We start from the raw sequence: 19,033 nt of genomic DNA on the forward strand, positions 1-19,033 counted from the left end.
AGGGAAAAATATTGCTAGATTAAAACCAATGTACAATTTTCGTCAAGTGAATTAAAAATTCATGTACATGTGGTCAACCGTTAGCAATGGTTAGCACATTTTGTAAGTCACATCAATTTTCTTGACTTTGAAACACAAGTTTTAAACATCAAGTTTCCAATGCTTCATACTTTTTTTTAAAAAGTATGACAACATCCTCATGTTTTTATATCTTTTGATTGCACCAATTTATTTTTGTTTTTTTTTTACCCTAGATGGCTTGTACTTTTAGCTTGGCTTCCTTGGTTTAGAAGACAATTTACAATGTTTGAGTTTTGTGCAATTCATACATTTTTTAAAAAATCGATACTTTTGTGATGGTCTGTAATAAATAAAGAGAAATTGCATTTAGACTTTGTAATCTAGTATTTTTCTACTTAAGACATCATCTACAAAAGTAATTTGGTGCAATAATACAGAACTCAGAAAATTATAAGAAAAACAATATTATTAATGGATTGCAAAATCAAGGAAAACTTTTAATTGTTAAATATTTTTTGATATGTGACCCTAGAGAGAGACTTTCTTCATGTATTTTTGGTAAACCACCATGGTGCTGATGAAAACCTTGCAATTCAAAAAACAGCAAAATGACCAGTCCCTTCCCAAATTTGGTTGAAAGCAATTTTCAATAGTATTTTAGGTCTTTGCCATTTAGCTAGTTCTCATTTGCTACCTGTGACAGGGGTCATCTGCTGATGGAGAATTCCCATTGGTGTAGGAGGTGGTACTACCCCCATGATGGCACCTACAGGTGTACCAGCCCGTGGGGAGGCACACTGCTGCTGCTGAGCTGCACGCTCTCTCTCCTGCTGCTCAGCCTGCTTTGCTGCCCGCTCTGAAAAAACACGAACGTATATTCACATGGGCACACCACTCAATTTATTTATTACAGCACAGAATTAGAAATTTGCATGGATGAGATAAAGCAGATAATTCGTTTCAATTAATATATTCAGAGACTAACCTACATGCCAAACCCGAAGAGATAGTAGCTATTTGTCACTTAAAAATACATTCACAAAATTGCCAGGATAACTGAACCAAATTTCTCTTCAAAATACTTCCAAAGAAAGATGAAATAATTCCCCTCAAATATAAACACAATTTCCTTATTAACTTGGTAGCCAATAGTAGCATATTACCAAATATAACAGCACTTCTCAACATTTCCTGTAATCTCTTCAAATGTGTAAAAGAATTATGCTTTGTAAAGGCTGGCTTGATGTACTTCTAATTCCTTTTTTATTTACCATGATTAACAAATGTATGAACAGCAAATTTAGACAGTCTGAAACATCAACTTTTTTTTTGGTCACAAGCCAATTTTAACCTTAAAGACAGCTTTTAATAAACCTTACTTTGTATAGAAGATATATCTAACATAAATAAGCGTTCAGATTTAAGATGATATCAACAATACTTGGAAGTAAATGGAATTGTAAAAGTATGAATCATGTTTGTATATAGTTGTTGGTATGTGATAAGTTTAGGTATTAATTAGCTACTATGTTAAGTAACTCTTTAATGAAGTATATATTTTAATGTCTGCCAAAAAGAACATATAATGAGCTACCTTCATACTCTGCTTTTTTGACAGCCTCAAGGTTTCTCCATTCTGTACCCACAAGCCTACTCAGCTCTCCAAAAGAGAAGTCAGGATGCTTGGCTTTGATAACAGCTCTCATTTCACTGCTAAACAAGATGTAACCACTTGGGTTGGTCTTCCTCTTTCCCTCCTTCTGTTTAGTGCCCTTAATGGATTTAGGGGTTGACTGTATGTAAGCAACATAGGACAGTTAGCTGTTAGCATTTCCAAGTCTTATATATGTAAAGAGGGCAAATGAGGAAGAACCTTGGGATATGACTTATATCCAACAAGTGGGGCAAAACCATATCCCATAGGTCCTTGCCATATTTTCTGTTTATGCTGAATATGTCAAGATAGCATTACTACAAAAAAACTTCATGAGTAAATTTCATGTTAAATTTATACACAGATTACTGATCTATAGTGAAAATCCATTAATTTGAATAAAAAGTGAATGAACAAAAACAATTTATAGTGTACACCGTAACAAAATTAGTTTTCACATTACTGACTCAAACGTCAGACAGATTTAATTCAATGGAAGTAAGCAGATGCAAGAAAAATGTTGTGGACCCTTTGCAATTTCAGAATCAGAATCAGGCTTATTATCACCGGCATGTGACATGAAATTTGTTAACTTAGCAGCAGCAGTTCAATGCAATCTAGCAGAGAGAAAATAATAATAAATAAAACATAATAATAAACAAGTAAATCAATTACGTATATTGAATAGATTAAAAAATGTGCGAAAACAGAAATACTGTATATTAAAAAAAACTGAGGTAGAGTCCAAAGCTTCAATGTCCATTTAGGAATTGGATGGCTGAGGGGAAGAAGTTGTTCCTGAATTGCTGAGTGTGTGCCTTCAGGCTTCTGTACCTCCTACCTGATGGTAACAGTGAGAAAAGGGCATGCCCTGGGTGCTGGAGGTCCTTAATAATGGACGCTGCCTTTCAGACACCGCTCCCTAAACATGTCCTGGGTACTTTGTAGGCCAGTGCCCAAGATGGAGCTACTAGATTTACGACCCTTTGCAGCTTCTTTTGGTCCTGTGCAGTAGCCCCCCACCCGCTATACTAGACAGTGATGCAGCCCATCAGAATGCTCTCCACAGTACAACTATAGAAGCTTTTGAGTGTATTTGTTGACATGCCAAATCTCTTCAAACTCCTAATAAAGTATAGCCACTTTCTTGCCTTCTTCATAACTACATCGACATGTTGGGAACAGGTTAGATCCTCAGCAATCTTGACATCCAGGAACTTGAAGCTGCTCACTCTCTCCACTTCTGATCCCTCTTTGAGGATTGATATGTGTCCTTTGTCCTACCCTTCCTGAAGTCCACAATCAACTCTTTCATCTTACTGACGTTGAGTGCCAGGTTGTTGCTGCGGCACCATTCCACTAGTTGGCATATCTCACTCCTGTATGCTCTCTTGTCACCACCTGGGATTCTATCAACAACGGTTGTACTGTCAGCAAATTTATAGATGGTATTTGAGCTATGCCTAGCCACACTGGCACGTGTATATAGAGAGTAGAGCAGTGGGCTAAGCACACACCGCTGAGGTGCACCAGTGCTGATCATCAGCGAGGAGTATATGTTATCACCAATCCACACAGATTGTGGTCTTCCAGTTAGGAAGTTGAGGATCCAATTGCAGAGGGAGGTACAGAGGTCCATGTTCTGAAACTTCTTAATCAACTTCCATGTATTTGATCTGATCTTCATCCAAGTCACAATAATAGATAAACACAATGATAAAGTATGTAAAAGGGTTAACACTTCGTTAAACAATAGCAGCCTGTTTTTCTGAAAGGAACAGTTGATGATCAACAGATGTGCTAATCAATGCTGAGCAATATTTCTTCTCAAAGTTAGCCAGCAAGCGTCTCAGGGTGCTTGTCCTTGTGCAGTCATGCGCAGAGATAAGACAACTCCAGACTGTCTATGTATTAGACCATTATGCCTACTCTGGAATTTGTCTCTTGGTACTGTCAAGCAATAGATAAGTCTGACTCCAGCTTTGTACGTGTGTGGGGGGTATCCAAATGAATATATCCATTCATAAGGGGAATTGTGAGTTAGTTGATGGATAGGGCCCTGTTTGAACGACTGAGTAAGCCCCGGCTGCTTTAAATAAAGAGTTTGTACTTATTACAGTCTCTAAGTGACTTCATCCAGATTCGACTTCCACAACAATCTGTCTAAACCAATAACACACAAAGAATTGTACTCTTCATGTCTTTATTAAACATATTGTTCAATCATTCACAGTCCAGGCTGGAAAAGGTACATGAACCTATTGGGTAATACCTTCTACAAAAGTTATTTGGAGTAATATGTTCCAACCAATGATATGAGATCAGAAGTGTGGGTTGTAGAGATGCCCTGCCCTATTAAAAAAAAAACGCACCAAGTCTGGTTACTGACATAGCCTCTTTAAGAAAGATCTGTTTATGTGCACCAGGCCTCGATCAAAACAATTTTCAGAGGACCTTAGACGAAGAATCAAAGAGATGCATGAAGCTGGGAAAGGCTACAGATGTATTTTTAAAGACCTGAGTGTTCATCAGTCCACAGCAAGAGAAACTGTCTACAAATTAAGAAATTCAGTACTGTCGCTACCCTCCTTAGGAAAGAGCGTCCTGCAAAGATCAAACCAACAGCACACTGTGCAATGCTGAGAGAGGTGAAAAAGAACCCAAGGGTGACAGCAAAAGACCTGCAGAAATATCTTCAATTTGCTAAAGTCTCTGTTCATATGTCCAGTATAAGAAAAACAGTGAACAAGAATGAACAAGTGTTCAATCTTTTTATAAAAGCTTTTATAGATATGTGAAAAGAAAAAGATTGGTCAAGACAAATGTAGGTCCCTTACAGTCAGAAACAGGTGAATTGATCATAGGGACCAAGGACATGGCAGACCAATTGAATAACTACTTTGGTTCTGTCTTCACTAAGGAGGACATAAATAATCTTCCGGAAATAGTAGGGGACCGAGGGTCTAATGAGATGGAGGAACTGAAGGAAATACATGTTAGTAGGGAAGTGGTGTTAGGTAAATTGAAGGGATTAAAGGCAGATAAATCCCCAGGGCCAGATGGTCTGCATCCCAGAGTGCTTAAGGAAGTAGCCCAAGAAATAGTGGATGCATTAGTGATAATTTTTCAAAACTCCTTAGATTCTGGATTAGTTCCTGAGGATTGGAGGGCGGCTAATGTAACCCCACTTTTTAAAAAAGGAGGGAGAGAAAAACCGGGGAATTATAGACCGGTTAGTCTGACATCGGTGGTGCGGAAAATGCTAGAGTCGGTTATCAAAGATGTGATAACAGCACATTTGGAAAGAGGTTAAATCATCGGACAAAGTCAGCATGGATTTGTGAAAGGAAAATCATGTCTGACGAATCTTATAGAATTTTTTGAAGATGTAACTAGTAGAGTGGATAGGGGAGAGCCAGTGGATGTGGTATATTTAGATTTTCAAAAGGCTTTTGACAAGGTCCCACACAGGAGATTAGTGTGCAAACTTAAAGCACACGGTATTGGGGGGTATGGTATTGATGTGGATAGAGAATTGGTTGGCAGACAGCAAGCAAAGAGTGGGAGTAACTGGACCTTTTCAGAATGGCAGGCAGTGACTAGTGGGGTACCGCAAGGCTCAGTGCTGGGACCCCAGTTGTTTACAATATATATTAATGATTTAGACGAGGGAATTAAATGCAGCATCTCCAAGTTTGCGGATGACACGAAGCTGGGCGGCGGTGTTAGCTGTGAGGAAGATGCAGGGTGACTTGGATAGGTTAGGTGAGTGGGCAAATTCATGGCAGATGCAATTTAATGTGGATAAATGTGAAGTTATCCACTTTGGTTGCAAGAACAGGAAAACAGATTATTATCTGAATGGTGGCCGATTAGGAAAAGGGGAGGTGCAACGAGACCTGGGTGTCATTGTACACCAGTCATTGAAGGTGTGCATGCAGGTACAGCAGGCGGTGAAAAAGGCAAATGGTATGTTGGCATTCATAGCAAAAGGATTCGAGTACAGGAGCAGGGAGGTTCTACTGCAGTTGTACAAGGCCTTGGTGAGTGCACCGAGAGTATTGTGTGCAGTTTTGATCCCCTAATCTGGGGAAAGACATTCTTGCCATAGAGGGAGTACAGAGAAGGTTCACCAGATTGATTCCTGGGATGGCAGGACTTTCATATGAAGAAAGACTGGATCGACTAGGCTTATACTCACTGGAATTTAGAAGTTTGAGGGGGGATCTTATTGAAATGTATAAAATTCTAAAGGGATTGGACAGGCTAGATGCAGGAGGATTGTTTCCGATGTTGGGGAAGTCCAGAACGATGGGTCACAGTTTAAGGATAAAGGGGAAGCCTTTTAGGACCGAGATGAAGAAAAACTTCTTCACACAGAGAGTGGTGAATCTGTGGAATTCTCTGCCACAGGAAACAGTTGAGGCTGGTTCATTGGCTATATTTAAGAGGAGGCTAGATATGGCCCTTGTGGCTAAAGGGATCAGGGGGTATGGAGAGAAAGCAGGTACAGGGTTCTGAGTTGGATGATCAGCCATGATCATACTGAATGGCAGTGCAGGCTCGAAGGGCCGAATGGCCTACTCCTGCACCTATTTTCTATGTTTCAAGGGAGGACACCATGGAGGAAGCCGCTGCTCTCCAAAAAAAAAAAATTGCTGCATGTCTCAAGTTGCGAAAGACTACCTGGATGTTCCACAATGCTTCTGGGACAATGTTCTGTGATCAGGTGAGACAGAAGTTGGAACTTTTTGGCAGAAATGCACACCGCTACCTTTGGAGTAAAAAAAGGGCACTGCACACCACCACCACCAAAACCTCATCCCAACTGAGAAGCATGTGGAAAGAGCATAATGGTTGCATTACTTTGCTGCCTCAGGGCCTGGATAGCTTGTAGACATTGAGGGAACAATGCATTCAAAATTATTTCAAGACATTTTACAGGAGAATGTCAGATCACCTGAAGCTTAATAGAAGTTGGATGATCCAACAAGACAATGATTTGAAACACAAGGGTAAATCAACAATAGAATGGTTTAAAGAAAAGAAAATTCATGTTTTCAAATGTTTTCAAGTCAGAGTCCAGATCTAAATCCAATTGAGTTGCTGTGGCATGACCTGAAGAGGGCTGTTCATACAAGGCATCCCAGAAATAATGATGAACTGAAACAGTAATGTATAGAGGAGTGCTCTAGAATTCCTCCTTGCTGTTGAAGAAATCTGATCAGCAGCTACAGGAAACATTTGATCAAGGTTTTTGCTGTTAAAGGAGGTCCTTCCAATTACTAGGTTCACATATTCTTCCAGCCTGGAGTGTGAATGATTAAAAAATGTGTTCAATAAGGACATGAAAAGTGTGTTATTATTTTAGGCAGATTGCGCTTGTCTGTTATTATGACTTAGATGAATATCAGACCACATTTTATGAGTAATTAATGAAGAAAACCAGGTAGATGAATAGGGTTCACAAACGTTTTCTTGCAACTGTATATTGAATAAGCTTTTATTTTCTGCAATTTTTCTGACCCAATGACACAGAGCTTCTCAGCCTACTCCCTGTGTACTTTGGTATAGGCAAAAGAATGGCTGTTTTCAGTCATTTGCACAGTTCTGTTGCAGCTTTCACAAAGCACATCCCCAGTTGGACTGATGCTTGAGCATGTGATTGACTTCACAATGTGATAGTGATCTCATAATTTTGTCACTTATATTCAACTGAAAGCAAATGGATTTCAATAATTTGTTGATCAATTTGTGAACATTTTGGAGAAAAATAAGTATTATACAATCGATGAATAACCATATAAGTAAATTATTCTATTTTTTTATTGTGGTGAAATTGTAAATTTGCATTTTCTCAACTGTTGCTTATTTTGGGGTGAAAAATTGGATCTCCACTTCCAACCCCCAGTTCTTCTATAGCAGAAAATTCAAATATTTGCTCTGTCTTTCTTTGAAATAATTCAAATTAATTACAGAAATTCACCATCATGTAAGGTCTTTAAATGCTGGCTAGGATTAAGTTACCTGGGTTTCAACATTCTGAGGTTTACGTTGAGCTGGATTGGCTACTGAGCCATCAACAATGCCCTAAATGCTATGGAATGGCCTGATTCAGGTATCATATTACTAAAGCAACTGAATTTGTTGTTAGATTCTGTTATCATGTCTGTTATCTTGCAGCTATTCAAACAAAGGTAATAATTTTCATGATAACTGATTTTCAGTGCTACAAATTATCTAAATTTTGAAATTATTTATTTGTTCCAATCCAAATTATACAATCATGATTTTATATTTAAAGTTATTAACAGAATCTACTCAATTCTTACGTTCCATAAACTTAGACCTGTTTTTGACTTTGATCTTCAAAATGGTATTTTATGATTGTAAACCTCACTGGTTCTTAAAATGCTTCATGTTTGAATGAATCTGTACATGGAGGACCTTAGCAAGATCCTATTACTATACACGTGGAGGTGTAAGATCCTATTACTGTACCTGTGGAGGTGTATAAGGAGCTATTTCCATTTCATTAGAAGCAGGGGTCTGCAACTGAGGCACAATAGGCTGTTCTGCTGTTTCAGCTTCTTCTTCAATACCTTCTTCGTGATCTTCATCAGGCTCTTCAAATTCTGCAAACTTCATCTCTAGTTCCTGTATTTTCTTATCTAAAAGAGGAGATGGTTCCTTGTGGGGAACAATAGGTTTCCTGGAAGAATATACAATTACAGTAAAACAGATTTACACGTTAAACTATCGATAAGAGTTACTCTCAAAGGTTTTCAACAACATCTCTAAAGTTATGAGTTCTCTGGTCCATCTTTCCCACAGTTCAAAGATGTACCTAAGTTAACAGGTCATTGTAAATTGCCCCTTGATTAGGCTAGGTTTAAACTGGGGGACTACTGGGCAGTGCGGCTCAAAGGGCTGAGGGGGTGGTGCGAGAGTCGGGGCAGAGGGAGGGATGGAGAGATCTGTAATTATATTGGGATAATTGTAGATCAGTCTACCTCTTGAAATACCTTTCCACACCTCCTTGAGTTAGATACAAAGGGCCATTTTAAGGTGGTCTTTTGCACCCTATGTTAGCTACTGAGGTCTGGATGCTGATTAAGTTTCAGGTAATATCATGCAAAAATATGATCCCTGAAAGTAACTTAAGTTAGGGATAGAGTTTAGACAAAGCTATCTCTGAATCTAATAGATTTAAATGTTCCTGATAATAGATAATTATTAAAATTGACATAAATAAGATTAAAAATTTAACATTCAAATTAAGTAAAAGTATGTGAAACAAAATAATTTATAAAAAACTTTCCCCTCTGCCTCCTAATTTGCAGGTATAGAATTTCCTCTGAAATCCTTGGAGCATCGAACCAAACCAGTACGAGATCTGAGAGGTGATTCTTCAACAATATGCTACAGAATCCTATTTGCACTTGAACGGCAAAACATCAATCAACTCTCCAAATTTGTCAGTAACTTCCAGACTAATAGCTGATGCACTACAATTGAGGACTTGCTTTGTGAGACTCAACACCACTGGTTCTGAACTGCCAGTGGTGGCAAAACGTGGACTCCTACAACAGTGGCTACATGATTTACAATGGCTGTATCGATCCTTCAATCAACATTATTAAACCAGTTGCTGTTTGTGAGAGCTGGCCATGGACAAACCGCCTGCTACATTTCCTGTACTATAGCCGAAATCCATAAGACAGAATCAGAAAGAAAAGATTTTTCATCTTTTCTTTCAGTTAGTCCTGACGAAGGGTCTGGGCCCAAAACATCAACTGTACTCTTCCTATAGATGCTGCCTGGCCTGCTACGTTCTACCAGCTTTTTGTGTGTGTTGCTTAAATTTCCAGCATCTGTAGATTTCCTCGTGTTTGCGAGTCAGAATCAGAATCAGGTTTATTATCACCGGCATGTGATGTGAAATTTGTTAACTTAGCAGCAGCAGTTCAATGCAATGCATAAACTTGCAGAGAGAGAAAAAAAATAAATAAAATAAAACATAATAACAATAAATAAACAAGTAAATCAATTAGGTATATTGAATTGATTTTTAAAAAAGTGCAAAAACAGAAATACTGTATATTATAAAAAAAAGTGAGGCAGTGTCCAAAGCTTCAATGTCCATTTAGGAACCGGATGGCAGAGGGGAAGAAGCTGTTCCTGAGTGTGTGCCTTCAGGCTTCTGTACCTCCCACCTGATGGTAACAGTGAGAAAAGTGCATGGGTGCTGGAGGTCCTTAATAATGGACACTGCCTTTCTGAGACATTGCACCCTAAATATGTCCTGGGTACTTTGTAGGTTAGTGCCCAGGATGGAGCTGACTAGATTTACAACTTTCAGCAGCTTCTTTCAGTACTGTGCAGTAGCCCCCCCCCCCCCCCCCCACCCCCCATAACAGACAGTGACGCAGCCTGTCAGAATGCTCTCCACTGTACAAATATATAAGTTTATGAGTGTATTTGTTGACATGCCAAATCTCTTCAAAATCCTAAAGTATAGCTGCTGTCCTGCCTTCTTTATAACTACATCGATATGTTCGGATCAGGTTAGATCCTCAGAGATCTTGACACCCAGGAACTTGAAGCTGTTCACTCTCTCCACTTCTGATCCCTCTGAGGATTCGTATGTGCTCCTTCATCTTACCCTTCCTGAAGTCCACATCAGCTCTTTTGTCTTACTGACATTGAGTGCCAGGTTGTTGCTGCCGCACTATTCCACTAGTTTGCATATCTCACTCCTGTACACCCTCTCGTCACCACCTGAGACTCTACCAACAATGGTTGTATCATCAGCAAATGTATAGATGGTATTTGAGCTATGCCTAGCCACACTGTCATGTGTATATAAAGAGTAGAGCAGTGGGCTAAGCACACACCCGAGGTACGCCAGCGTTGATCGTCAGCAAGGAGGATATGTTATCACCAATCTGCACAGACTGTGGTCTTTGGTTAGGAAGTTAATCTAATTGCAGAGGGAGGTACAGAGGCCCAGATTCTGCAACTTCTCAGTCAGGATTGTGGGAATGATGGTATTAAATGCTGAGCTATAGTCAATGAACAGCATCCTGACGTAGGTGTTTGTATTGTCCAAGTGGTCAATGGCCGTGTGAAGAGCCATTGAGACTGCATCTGCCGTTGACCTATTGTGGCAATAGGCAAATTGCAGTGGGTCCAGATTTTGCTGAGGCAGGAGTTCAGATAAGACATAACCAAACTCTCAAAGCATTTCATCACTGTTGATATGATATTTCATTAGTCGATAAATATATAAACTCTATTTCAATTAATAAATTTACTGCATTACAGACAAAATAGCCTCCTCGATATGTAACTTTTCCCCCATTTAATTTATGACACCAAGTCTCACCTGAAGTAGTATATTTCATCATCCAATATTTTAGCAGATAAGGAAAATCGCTTTAGGCCTTTAAATCTTTTCATTTGCTTGTCAGTTTCATTGTAACGACTCTCACAAATGTAGACTTCACTTTCGGCAACTTCCGTTGGTCGACAAGAGAGATAGTCTTTAAATGATAATACACTGCACTTGCCTAAATGGAACAGCATCAAAATATTATCTTTCAAACTTTAGCACTAAGTGTAGTTTGTCAATTACACTACAGCAAGTGAAATCTCATTTTGTAATAATCTACCTATCAGTGATTCCTCAAGTTTGTTATAGCTGGGGGAGCAGTGGAGATAAGCCCTCACTAGCTATTAAATGCTCCCAAAGGAGTGCATCTCAAATACCCTCTGACAACCGAGTCCAGCTCTTGGCTTTCACATGTGGCTTAGCTACTAAGCCTGTGGAACTGTTTCTACTGACAGGATAAGGTGCAAAGATGGGTTACTGGCACCTTAAAACCATTTACTTTGGGCAGATGGGGCTCAATAGTTATGGTTGGTAGCTCATCTGAGAGAAGTAAAGCTCTGATCTCAAATATCCACTGCCTTGTGGCTATACCCATTCATGGGGAAGGCTTTGTGAGTAAACCGTGAGGAAAAATTCTGGATCTGGAGCCCCTAAGGCAGTCTTGTGTTGAGTTCAATGCTGACTGGCAATTCCTGCGATGCTGCTGGTGCTGAACTGTATCGATCTCTGCTGTTTCTTTGGATTCATCAGCTGGATGGAGGGGAATCTGCTACATGGCAACAGCTTCTCCATATTGAAGACAGCTGAGAAGCAACATCCATGGTTGACCTCCACCAACGGAGGGCCTCACACAGTAGCAAACTTTTTTTACACCATTTGGTGCTTGAAATCAAAGATTTGATTCTGCTGAACAAAACATACAATTACAAAAACAATCCAAATGGAACTTATAACATTCCAAATCTTTTACAGAATGCTTTATGGAATTGATGTTGAAACTTAATATGTTACTGCATTCTGTAACCAATCCTAAGATAACAATTACTTACCAATCACACAGGTCATAGTACAGGTTTCTTCTACATTGCTAAGAAACACTTCCTTCTTGTAAAACATTTTGGTAGGTTCATGCTCTGTTTCCTCAGGATGAATGAATATGGGGCCAAAGAAATAGGCAGCACCACCCCGCACCCACATTTTCTCAATTCTATCAACAAGATAGACAAAAACATGAATTACCAAATCACTTCCATAATGATTACTTTTTCTTATTTTATATAAAGGAATGTAAAATTTAAAAGTATTTGTATTTTCAAACATTTAACATATTTCTGGAGACATCAAATTAGTTCTGTTGTTACTGTATCTATGGCCAAATATAGTTGTTAATAACACTTCTCAAAAACGGTAATTATTGAAAAGAAAATCTCAGATATTAAAATTGTTTTAATAAACTTACCTGCCCACACGTGGTTGGACTAAACCATGAGATTTTATGTAGACACAATCTCCAATTTTGAGCCACATATCATTATAATGCAGCTGTTCATAATACTGGCAGCCTGGTTCTCCATTTGAAATTTCCACTGGTACATCTTCTCGTTCCTGAACAAAGAGTCACAGAGTCATAAGAGTAATACAGCACAGACACAGGCTCTTTAGCCTAACTGATCCAAGCTGACCACAGCATCCACGCTGCAGTCCCAGTGCCTGCAACCAGTGCCTAAAACCCTCTAAGTCCTTCCCCTCCGTGCAGCCATCATGAATGCTGCAGTTATACCTGCATCAACCACTTCCACCGGTAACTGATCTTGGGTGCTCACTATTTTCTATGACTGAGTATATCAATTTGGGTTGCCAGGTATAGTTGTAGATAATAAGCAGCCATTCAGAACTGAAATTTTGATTTGAATTTTGAAAAAAATAGTAATGAAGATATTAGTAGGTCAGGTTTTATGAAAATTGCTCTTTAAGAAAGGAATTAAGAACAACATCCCATGCACCATCAACCTACAGGAAATGACACTCAGGGACTTTGGCTATATAATTTTTTTTGTGTGACTGCATGTTTACTGGTATCGTAAATATACATGCCTTGTGTTGTGCGTGACTGTTGGTACTGTTTTGTTTGGCTGTATTTGTGGATGGTTGAATGACAATTAAACTTGAAGTTGAAAATTGAAAATATTTATATGGTGCCTTTCCTGCCAATTAGAATATCTCAAAATATTTTGCATTTGAAGAGCCAAAGCTTGCTAGGCTACAAGCCAATTGCTGGTAAAGGGCAGAGTAGATATAGATAAGTACTTGGATGGGAGAACTGTGGTGGGTTAAAGGGATTGTTTGCACACTATATAACTCTATGAACTTTTGAAGTCCAGGCACTGTTGTCATGCTGGGAATATGATAGCCTATTTTCACACAAAATGGTCCTAAAATGGCAATATGATAATAATCAGATAATTTATATTAACAATGCTCAACAATTTTAAGCAATTAACATGGTGTCAAACTTCAACTAAATTTTCCTTGGATATCATCAGGATACTTTAACTGATACCTTATTAACTATGAATATTTAAAAATGTTTCAATTTAGAATATCCTTACTCTATGACGTGTGAAGTTAAGGCTTCAATATGGTAAAAAGAAATTACAAATGAAGCAAAGGAAAACTTAGTATTCCAATTCTTTGATCTATTACTAGAATTATCTTCTTAACAAAAATTGGGAGATTAATTAATTTTATCTCCCTATATAACAGGACTATCAGAATCTGTATATTCAGAAGCATAGCTTTTTGTAATTATGTCAGATATACTAAAACAGAAAATGAGTCAGCTTCATAGTTTGCTATGAAATTTCTGTTCTCCCAGAAAGTAAAACATACTGTGATTTGCAGAGCTGTCAAACGCTCTTCATATGACAAACCATTGAATGCTGGAGTAATTTTCGTGAGCCTCCTTTGAACTCTTGCCAGTTTTAGCACATCCTTTCTAAGAGTTGGGGCCCGAATGTGCTCACAATACTCCAAATGAGACTTCCCCAGTGCTTTATAAAGTCTCAACATTATATCGTTGCTTTTATATTCTAGTTCTTTTGACATTGCATTTGCTTCCTCACCATGGACTCAACCTGCAAACCAAATTTGGTTCGGAATGCTGATTCTATTGTTTGCATGATTTGTTTTTTCCCTCTTTGCGCATTGGACATTGGTCTTCATTTTTTAAAATTGATTTATTTTGGGTTTCTTCCTTTGTGGGTGCCTGTAAGCAGACAACTCTCAAGGTTATATAAATTAACTGGTCCTTCAGGCCCAATGACGCCGAGCTGTGTGACAAAGCATCTGCTGATTTTCTCTTGTTTGTAATATTATGATCTTAATTGTGTGTGGTACAATGTAAAACAGACAGTTTTCAAAAATTTGCTCCTGTAGACAAGAGTTTTTAAGAAATCTATTTGTTGGCTGTTTTAGCTTTAACATCAAATATTGTCTTGCTTGGAGGAAATGTTCTCTCAAAAAAACCCTAACACCCTAGGAAATTATTAAGTTTGAAAGTGAGCCAATGGAGTATTTGAAACACTGTCCATACTAGACCCTAATGGCTACAGCTACTTTGGAACAATTCCAGATTTCTTCTCCCGAATAATCAAGATTAATGACATAGTCATGGTTGGAGAATAACAAACTAACATCTACCAGCCTCTAGCTTGCTGCTGCCGGCAGTATCTCACTCACTGGTTCCAAGGGAAGGTCCCTGCAGTCGAATGATCTCACTTTCTCTCCTTCGATGCTGTTGGCAAATGGCTCCAAAACAAAGTGTAACTGAGGCAAACTGTTAATTTGGACTAGTTCCTGTTTCTCTTTTTCACTGCTACTTTTGGGTGATTTTTGGGTCAGGGTGGCATGCAGGTGAAGAGCATTGAGCTGGGCTGAACTGAGATACGCCTTTGATTTTGTGTTCTCACTCCATTTTTTTGTGGCCATTTGTGCAATTTGTTTTCGTGCTAAGGAGGGGTTTGATGTTTGCTGCTTCCTTTTGGCTGGGATGGTTCCACGACTGGCTGTGGAGAAGATGAATTTTAGGGTTGTATACTGCATACCTACTTTGATAATAAATATACTTTGAACCTTAACAATGACAATGTGGAGCTTAATTTAATATGCAGTAAATTGCATGATTAAATGGTATTATGTTGAGAAGGAGAAAAGGCAAATTAGTGAGAAATTCAGACAAACTAGAAAAGGGAATCAAAAAGGAAGAAAAATGGCAATTACACAGGATCTGTTGTCTATAAGAGTAAAATATCCATGCTTAATGTTAATTATTAGCTTGTTATTAAAGAAAAAGCAACTGAAATAAAAAAAAATTGCTGGAAATGTGCAGCATGTCAGGCAATATTGGGGGAGTTACATTTGCAAGAAAGTTTGTGAACTCTTTGCAATTGCTTGGTTTTTTGCATTAATTACTCATAAAATGTGGTCTAATCTTCATCGAAGTCACAATAATGGATAAACACAATCTGCTTAAACTCAAACAATGGTCGGACACAGGCCGAATCGAAGCTGTGGAATCCAGGTCCCGCTGCATGTTGATGCTACTGAACTACTGAACCCAATGACTGGACAAAGATTTACAGGCCAAATTGAGACAGCAAGATCCAGCATATCCAAGCGGCAGAACCCGTTATTTGGATAAATATTTAAGTGCTGGGCCACATTGAAAAGGTCAAGGTCCAAGGCGAGGTACGGGCCGGTTCATATTGCTGCTTGAAGCGGCAGAATGTGATGTTCCAACAGAGTTAAGCGCCAGGCCAGATTGAAAGGGTCTATCTGTAGGGGCCTGGTTCAAATTGCTGCTCCCTGGCATTTACTTGGCTCTGTACTGATCTTGTGGATTTCAGTTCAGAAACACTATTTGCATGATCATACACAAAGTACTGGAGGAACTCAGCAGGCCAGGCAGCGTCTATGGAAACGAGCACAGTTAACATCGCGGGTCAAGACCCTTATCAGGACTGGAGAAAAAAATGAGAAAGATGAGAAATCACAGTAAGAAAGTATGGGGGAAGGAGAAGGAGGGAAAAACACAAGGTGATAGGTGAAACTGGGAGGAGAGGTATGAAGTAAAGAGCTGGGAAGTTGATTGGTGAAGAAGGGGGTATCTAATAAGAGAGATCAGAAGGCCTTGGAAGAAAGGAAAGGGGGAGGAGCACCAGAGGGAGGTGATGATAGGCAAGGAGATAAGGTGAGAGAGGGAAAAGGGGATGGGGACTGCTAAAGGAGAAGGGGGAAGGGGTATTATTGAAAGTTCATGCCATCAGGTTGTTCCTCCGACCTGAGTGTGGCCTCATCGCGACAGTACAGCAGGCCATGGATAGACATATGGAATGGGATTGGGATATGTCTATCCATGGCCTCCTCCCCTCATTTCTTTTTTCCATGGCCTCCTGTCCTCTCCTATTAGATTCCCTCTTCCCCAGCCCTGTATCTGTTTCACCAATCAACTTCCCAGCTCTTTACTTCACCTCCCCCTCCCAGCTTCAACTGTCACTTTGTGTTTCTCCCTCCCCTCTCCCCACTTTTTACTCTGATTTCTCATCTTTTTCCTCCAGTCCTGATGAAGGGTCTTGGCCCAAAATGTTGACTGTAGTCTTTTCCATAGACACTGTCCGGCCTGCTGAGTTCCTCCAGCATTTTGTGTGTTGCTTGGACTTCTAGCATCTGTAGATTTTCTCGTTTGTTACTGTTTGCATTTTTTTTTGTTTTTCATTGCACATTGGGTGTTCTTCTGTCTTCTTATTATGGGTTATTTAATCTTTTTAAGGGCATGATGTGATTTTTATTCTTTGCACATTGAGTTACAGTCCAGGCTGGAAAAAGGTAAGCAAACCTATTGGGTAATGCCTTCTACAAAAGCTATTTAAAGTTGGGTGTTCTAATGAATGAGATAAGATTGGAGGTGTGGGTTGTAGAGGTGCCCTGCCCTATATAAAAAAAACACACACAAAGTCAGGTTACTGACAGAGCCTGCTCTTCTGAAGAAACATCTGTTTACGTGCACCATGGCTCCATCAAAACAACTTTCAGAGGACCTTAGACGAAGAATTGTAGAGATGCATGTAGCTTGGAGAGGCTACAAAAGCATTTTTAAAGACTCAAGTGTTCATCAGTCCACAATAACAAATTATCTACAGATGGACGAAACTCAGTACTGTTGCTACTCTCCCTAGGAGTGGAGCATGATGTGCAATACTGACGGAGGTGAAAAATAACCTAAGGGTGACAGCAAAAGAATGGTTTTAAAAAAAAGAAAATTAATGGTTTGGACGGCCAAGTCAATTGAGTTGCTGTGGCATGACCTGAAGAGGGCTGTTCAAGCAAGGTATCCCAGAAATACTGATGAACTGAAACAGTTATATATGGAAGAATGGTCTAAAATTCCTTTCGTTATTGTGCAAGTCTGCTCAGCAGCTACCCTCAGACAATGACCTCAAGCATAAAGCCAAAGCTACACAGGAATGGCTTAAAAACAACAAAGTTAATGTCCTGGAGTGGCCAAGACCTCAATCAAATTGAGAATTTGTGGCTGGACCTGAAAAGGACTGTTCACTCATGATCCCCATGCAATCTGACAGAGCTTGGGCAGTTTTGTAAAGAAGAATGGGGGAAAATTGCAGTGTCCAGATGTGCAAAGCTGACAGAGACCTAGCCACACAGACTCAAGGCTGTAATTGCTGCCAAAGGTGCATCTACTGTATATATACATCTACTGATGCCTCTGGACACATCTTCAGTGATGTTCCTGGATCATCGGGTGTTTTGGGTCTTTCAACATCATACATCCTCCTCCAGGTGACCCAGCCGGGGCTGATCAGACCCCAGCTTGTGTCCAGATGGTTAGCTACTTATGACTCCATGGCTCCCCTCTTTTGAGCCACAGCCATCTTGAGGCCCTCTCTGCCGCATCGGTGGCTCTCCTCTTCCTCTCTCTCTCTCTCCCTTGATGCCCAAATCGCTGAAGGCTCTGGCTAAGGAATGGGCTGCGAATCCTCCACTGGGAGACACCTCGTTCTCCATCAAGCCTGCTGGCAGTTGCTGACCAGTCCTGCATACTTAGAGAGCTTCATTTCAAAGGCCTCTTCCAAGTGATCTTCCCATGGGACTGTCAGCTCCAGCAGCACCACCTGCTTCGTAGACTCAGACACAAGGACAACGTCTGGTCGCAGGGTGGTGGCTGCGATATGGTTGGGGAACTTCAGCTGCCTTTCGAGGTCCACTAAAAGCTGCCAGTTCCTTGCAGAGTTCTGGATGCCTGCCGATGTTCTTTTGGTGGGTATCGGCTGCTCCCCAGCTCTGACAAAGGCAATGGTCTGCTTGGAGGGTCGAGACCGCTTCGCCCACTCAACTACTGCGCTGATGGCTTCGGCGATGGTCTTCAGGACCTGATCATGCCTCCATCGGTACCGTCCCTCACCAAGTGCCCTTGTGCAGTCGCTGAAGATGTGCTCCAGGGTTCCTCACTTGGAACACAGTGGGCACACAGATGACTCTGCCCCATGAGTGCAGGTTTGATGAGCTTGGAAGCACATCATACACTGCCTGGGTGAGAAATTGGATGTGGTGTGGCTTGGCTTTCCAAAGCTCAGCCCAGGTCACTTTCCTCTCAACCGCATTCTCCCATCTTGTCCAAGCTCCCTGTTGCTTCATTCCCATCGCCTTGCAAGTTCTCCTCTCCTCCACTGCTGCTCCCACCTCCTCCTGAACTAGATGGCGCCTTTCCTTCCCTCTGATGGTGGCCATTTGGGGGGTTGGAAAGGATCCTAGCCCAGCTTGGCCTCGTGTGACCACTCCCACCAGCCTCCTGTGACACAGCCTTTCCTCTGCTTCCTGAACAGCTTCCACCGTCCTCCACTTCCTGCCAGTCCTCACTTGGATCCCCGCTCTGGCCACCTTTGGATCAT

At 40.3% G+C, this 19,033-nt stretch overlaps 1 protein-coding gene and 1 long non-coding RNA gene across 8 annotated transcripts in view; one reads left to right on the forward strand and one right to left on the reverse strand.

The window, feature by feature from the left end:
• The window catches only part of pbrm1 (polybromo 1), a 107,777-nt gene that overhangs the window by 7,806 nt on the left and 80,938 nt on the right, over positions 1-19,033 (reverse strand). For all 7 annotated transcript variants that reach the window (XM_073072706.1, XM_073072708.1, XM_073072705.1 and 4 more), the window contains 6 exons: positions 12,529-12,674; positions 12,119-12,276; positions 11,064-11,247; positions 8,177-8,387; positions 1,616-1,814; positions 716-877 (listed from right to left, as the gene is read on the reverse strand). In XM_073072706.1, the coding sequence (XP_072928807.1) occupies positions 716-877; positions 1,616-1,814; positions 8,177-8,387; positions 11,064-11,247; positions 12,119-12,276; positions 12,529-12,674 (1,060 nt within the window). The remainder of the gene's footprint in view (positions 1-715; positions 878-1,615; positions 1,815-8,176; positions 8,388-11,063; positions 11,248-12,118; positions 12,277-12,528; positions 12,675-19,033) is intronic.
• Positions 1,643-9,725, forward strand: LOC140742024 (uncharacterized). Its single transcript, XR_012102193.1, has 2 exons — positions 1,643-1,757; positions 9,019-9,725. It is a non-coding gene; the product is annotated as an uncharacterized lncRNA (long non-coding RNA).

Source organism: Hemitrygon akajei, chromosome 19 (genome assembly GCF_048418815.1).
Source record: "Hemitrygon akajei chromosome 19, sHemAka1.3, whole genome shotgun sequence".
Taxonomy (NCBI): Eukaryota; Metazoa; Chordata; class Chondrichthyes; order Myliobatiformes; family Dasyatidae; genus Hemitrygon; species Hemitrygon akajei.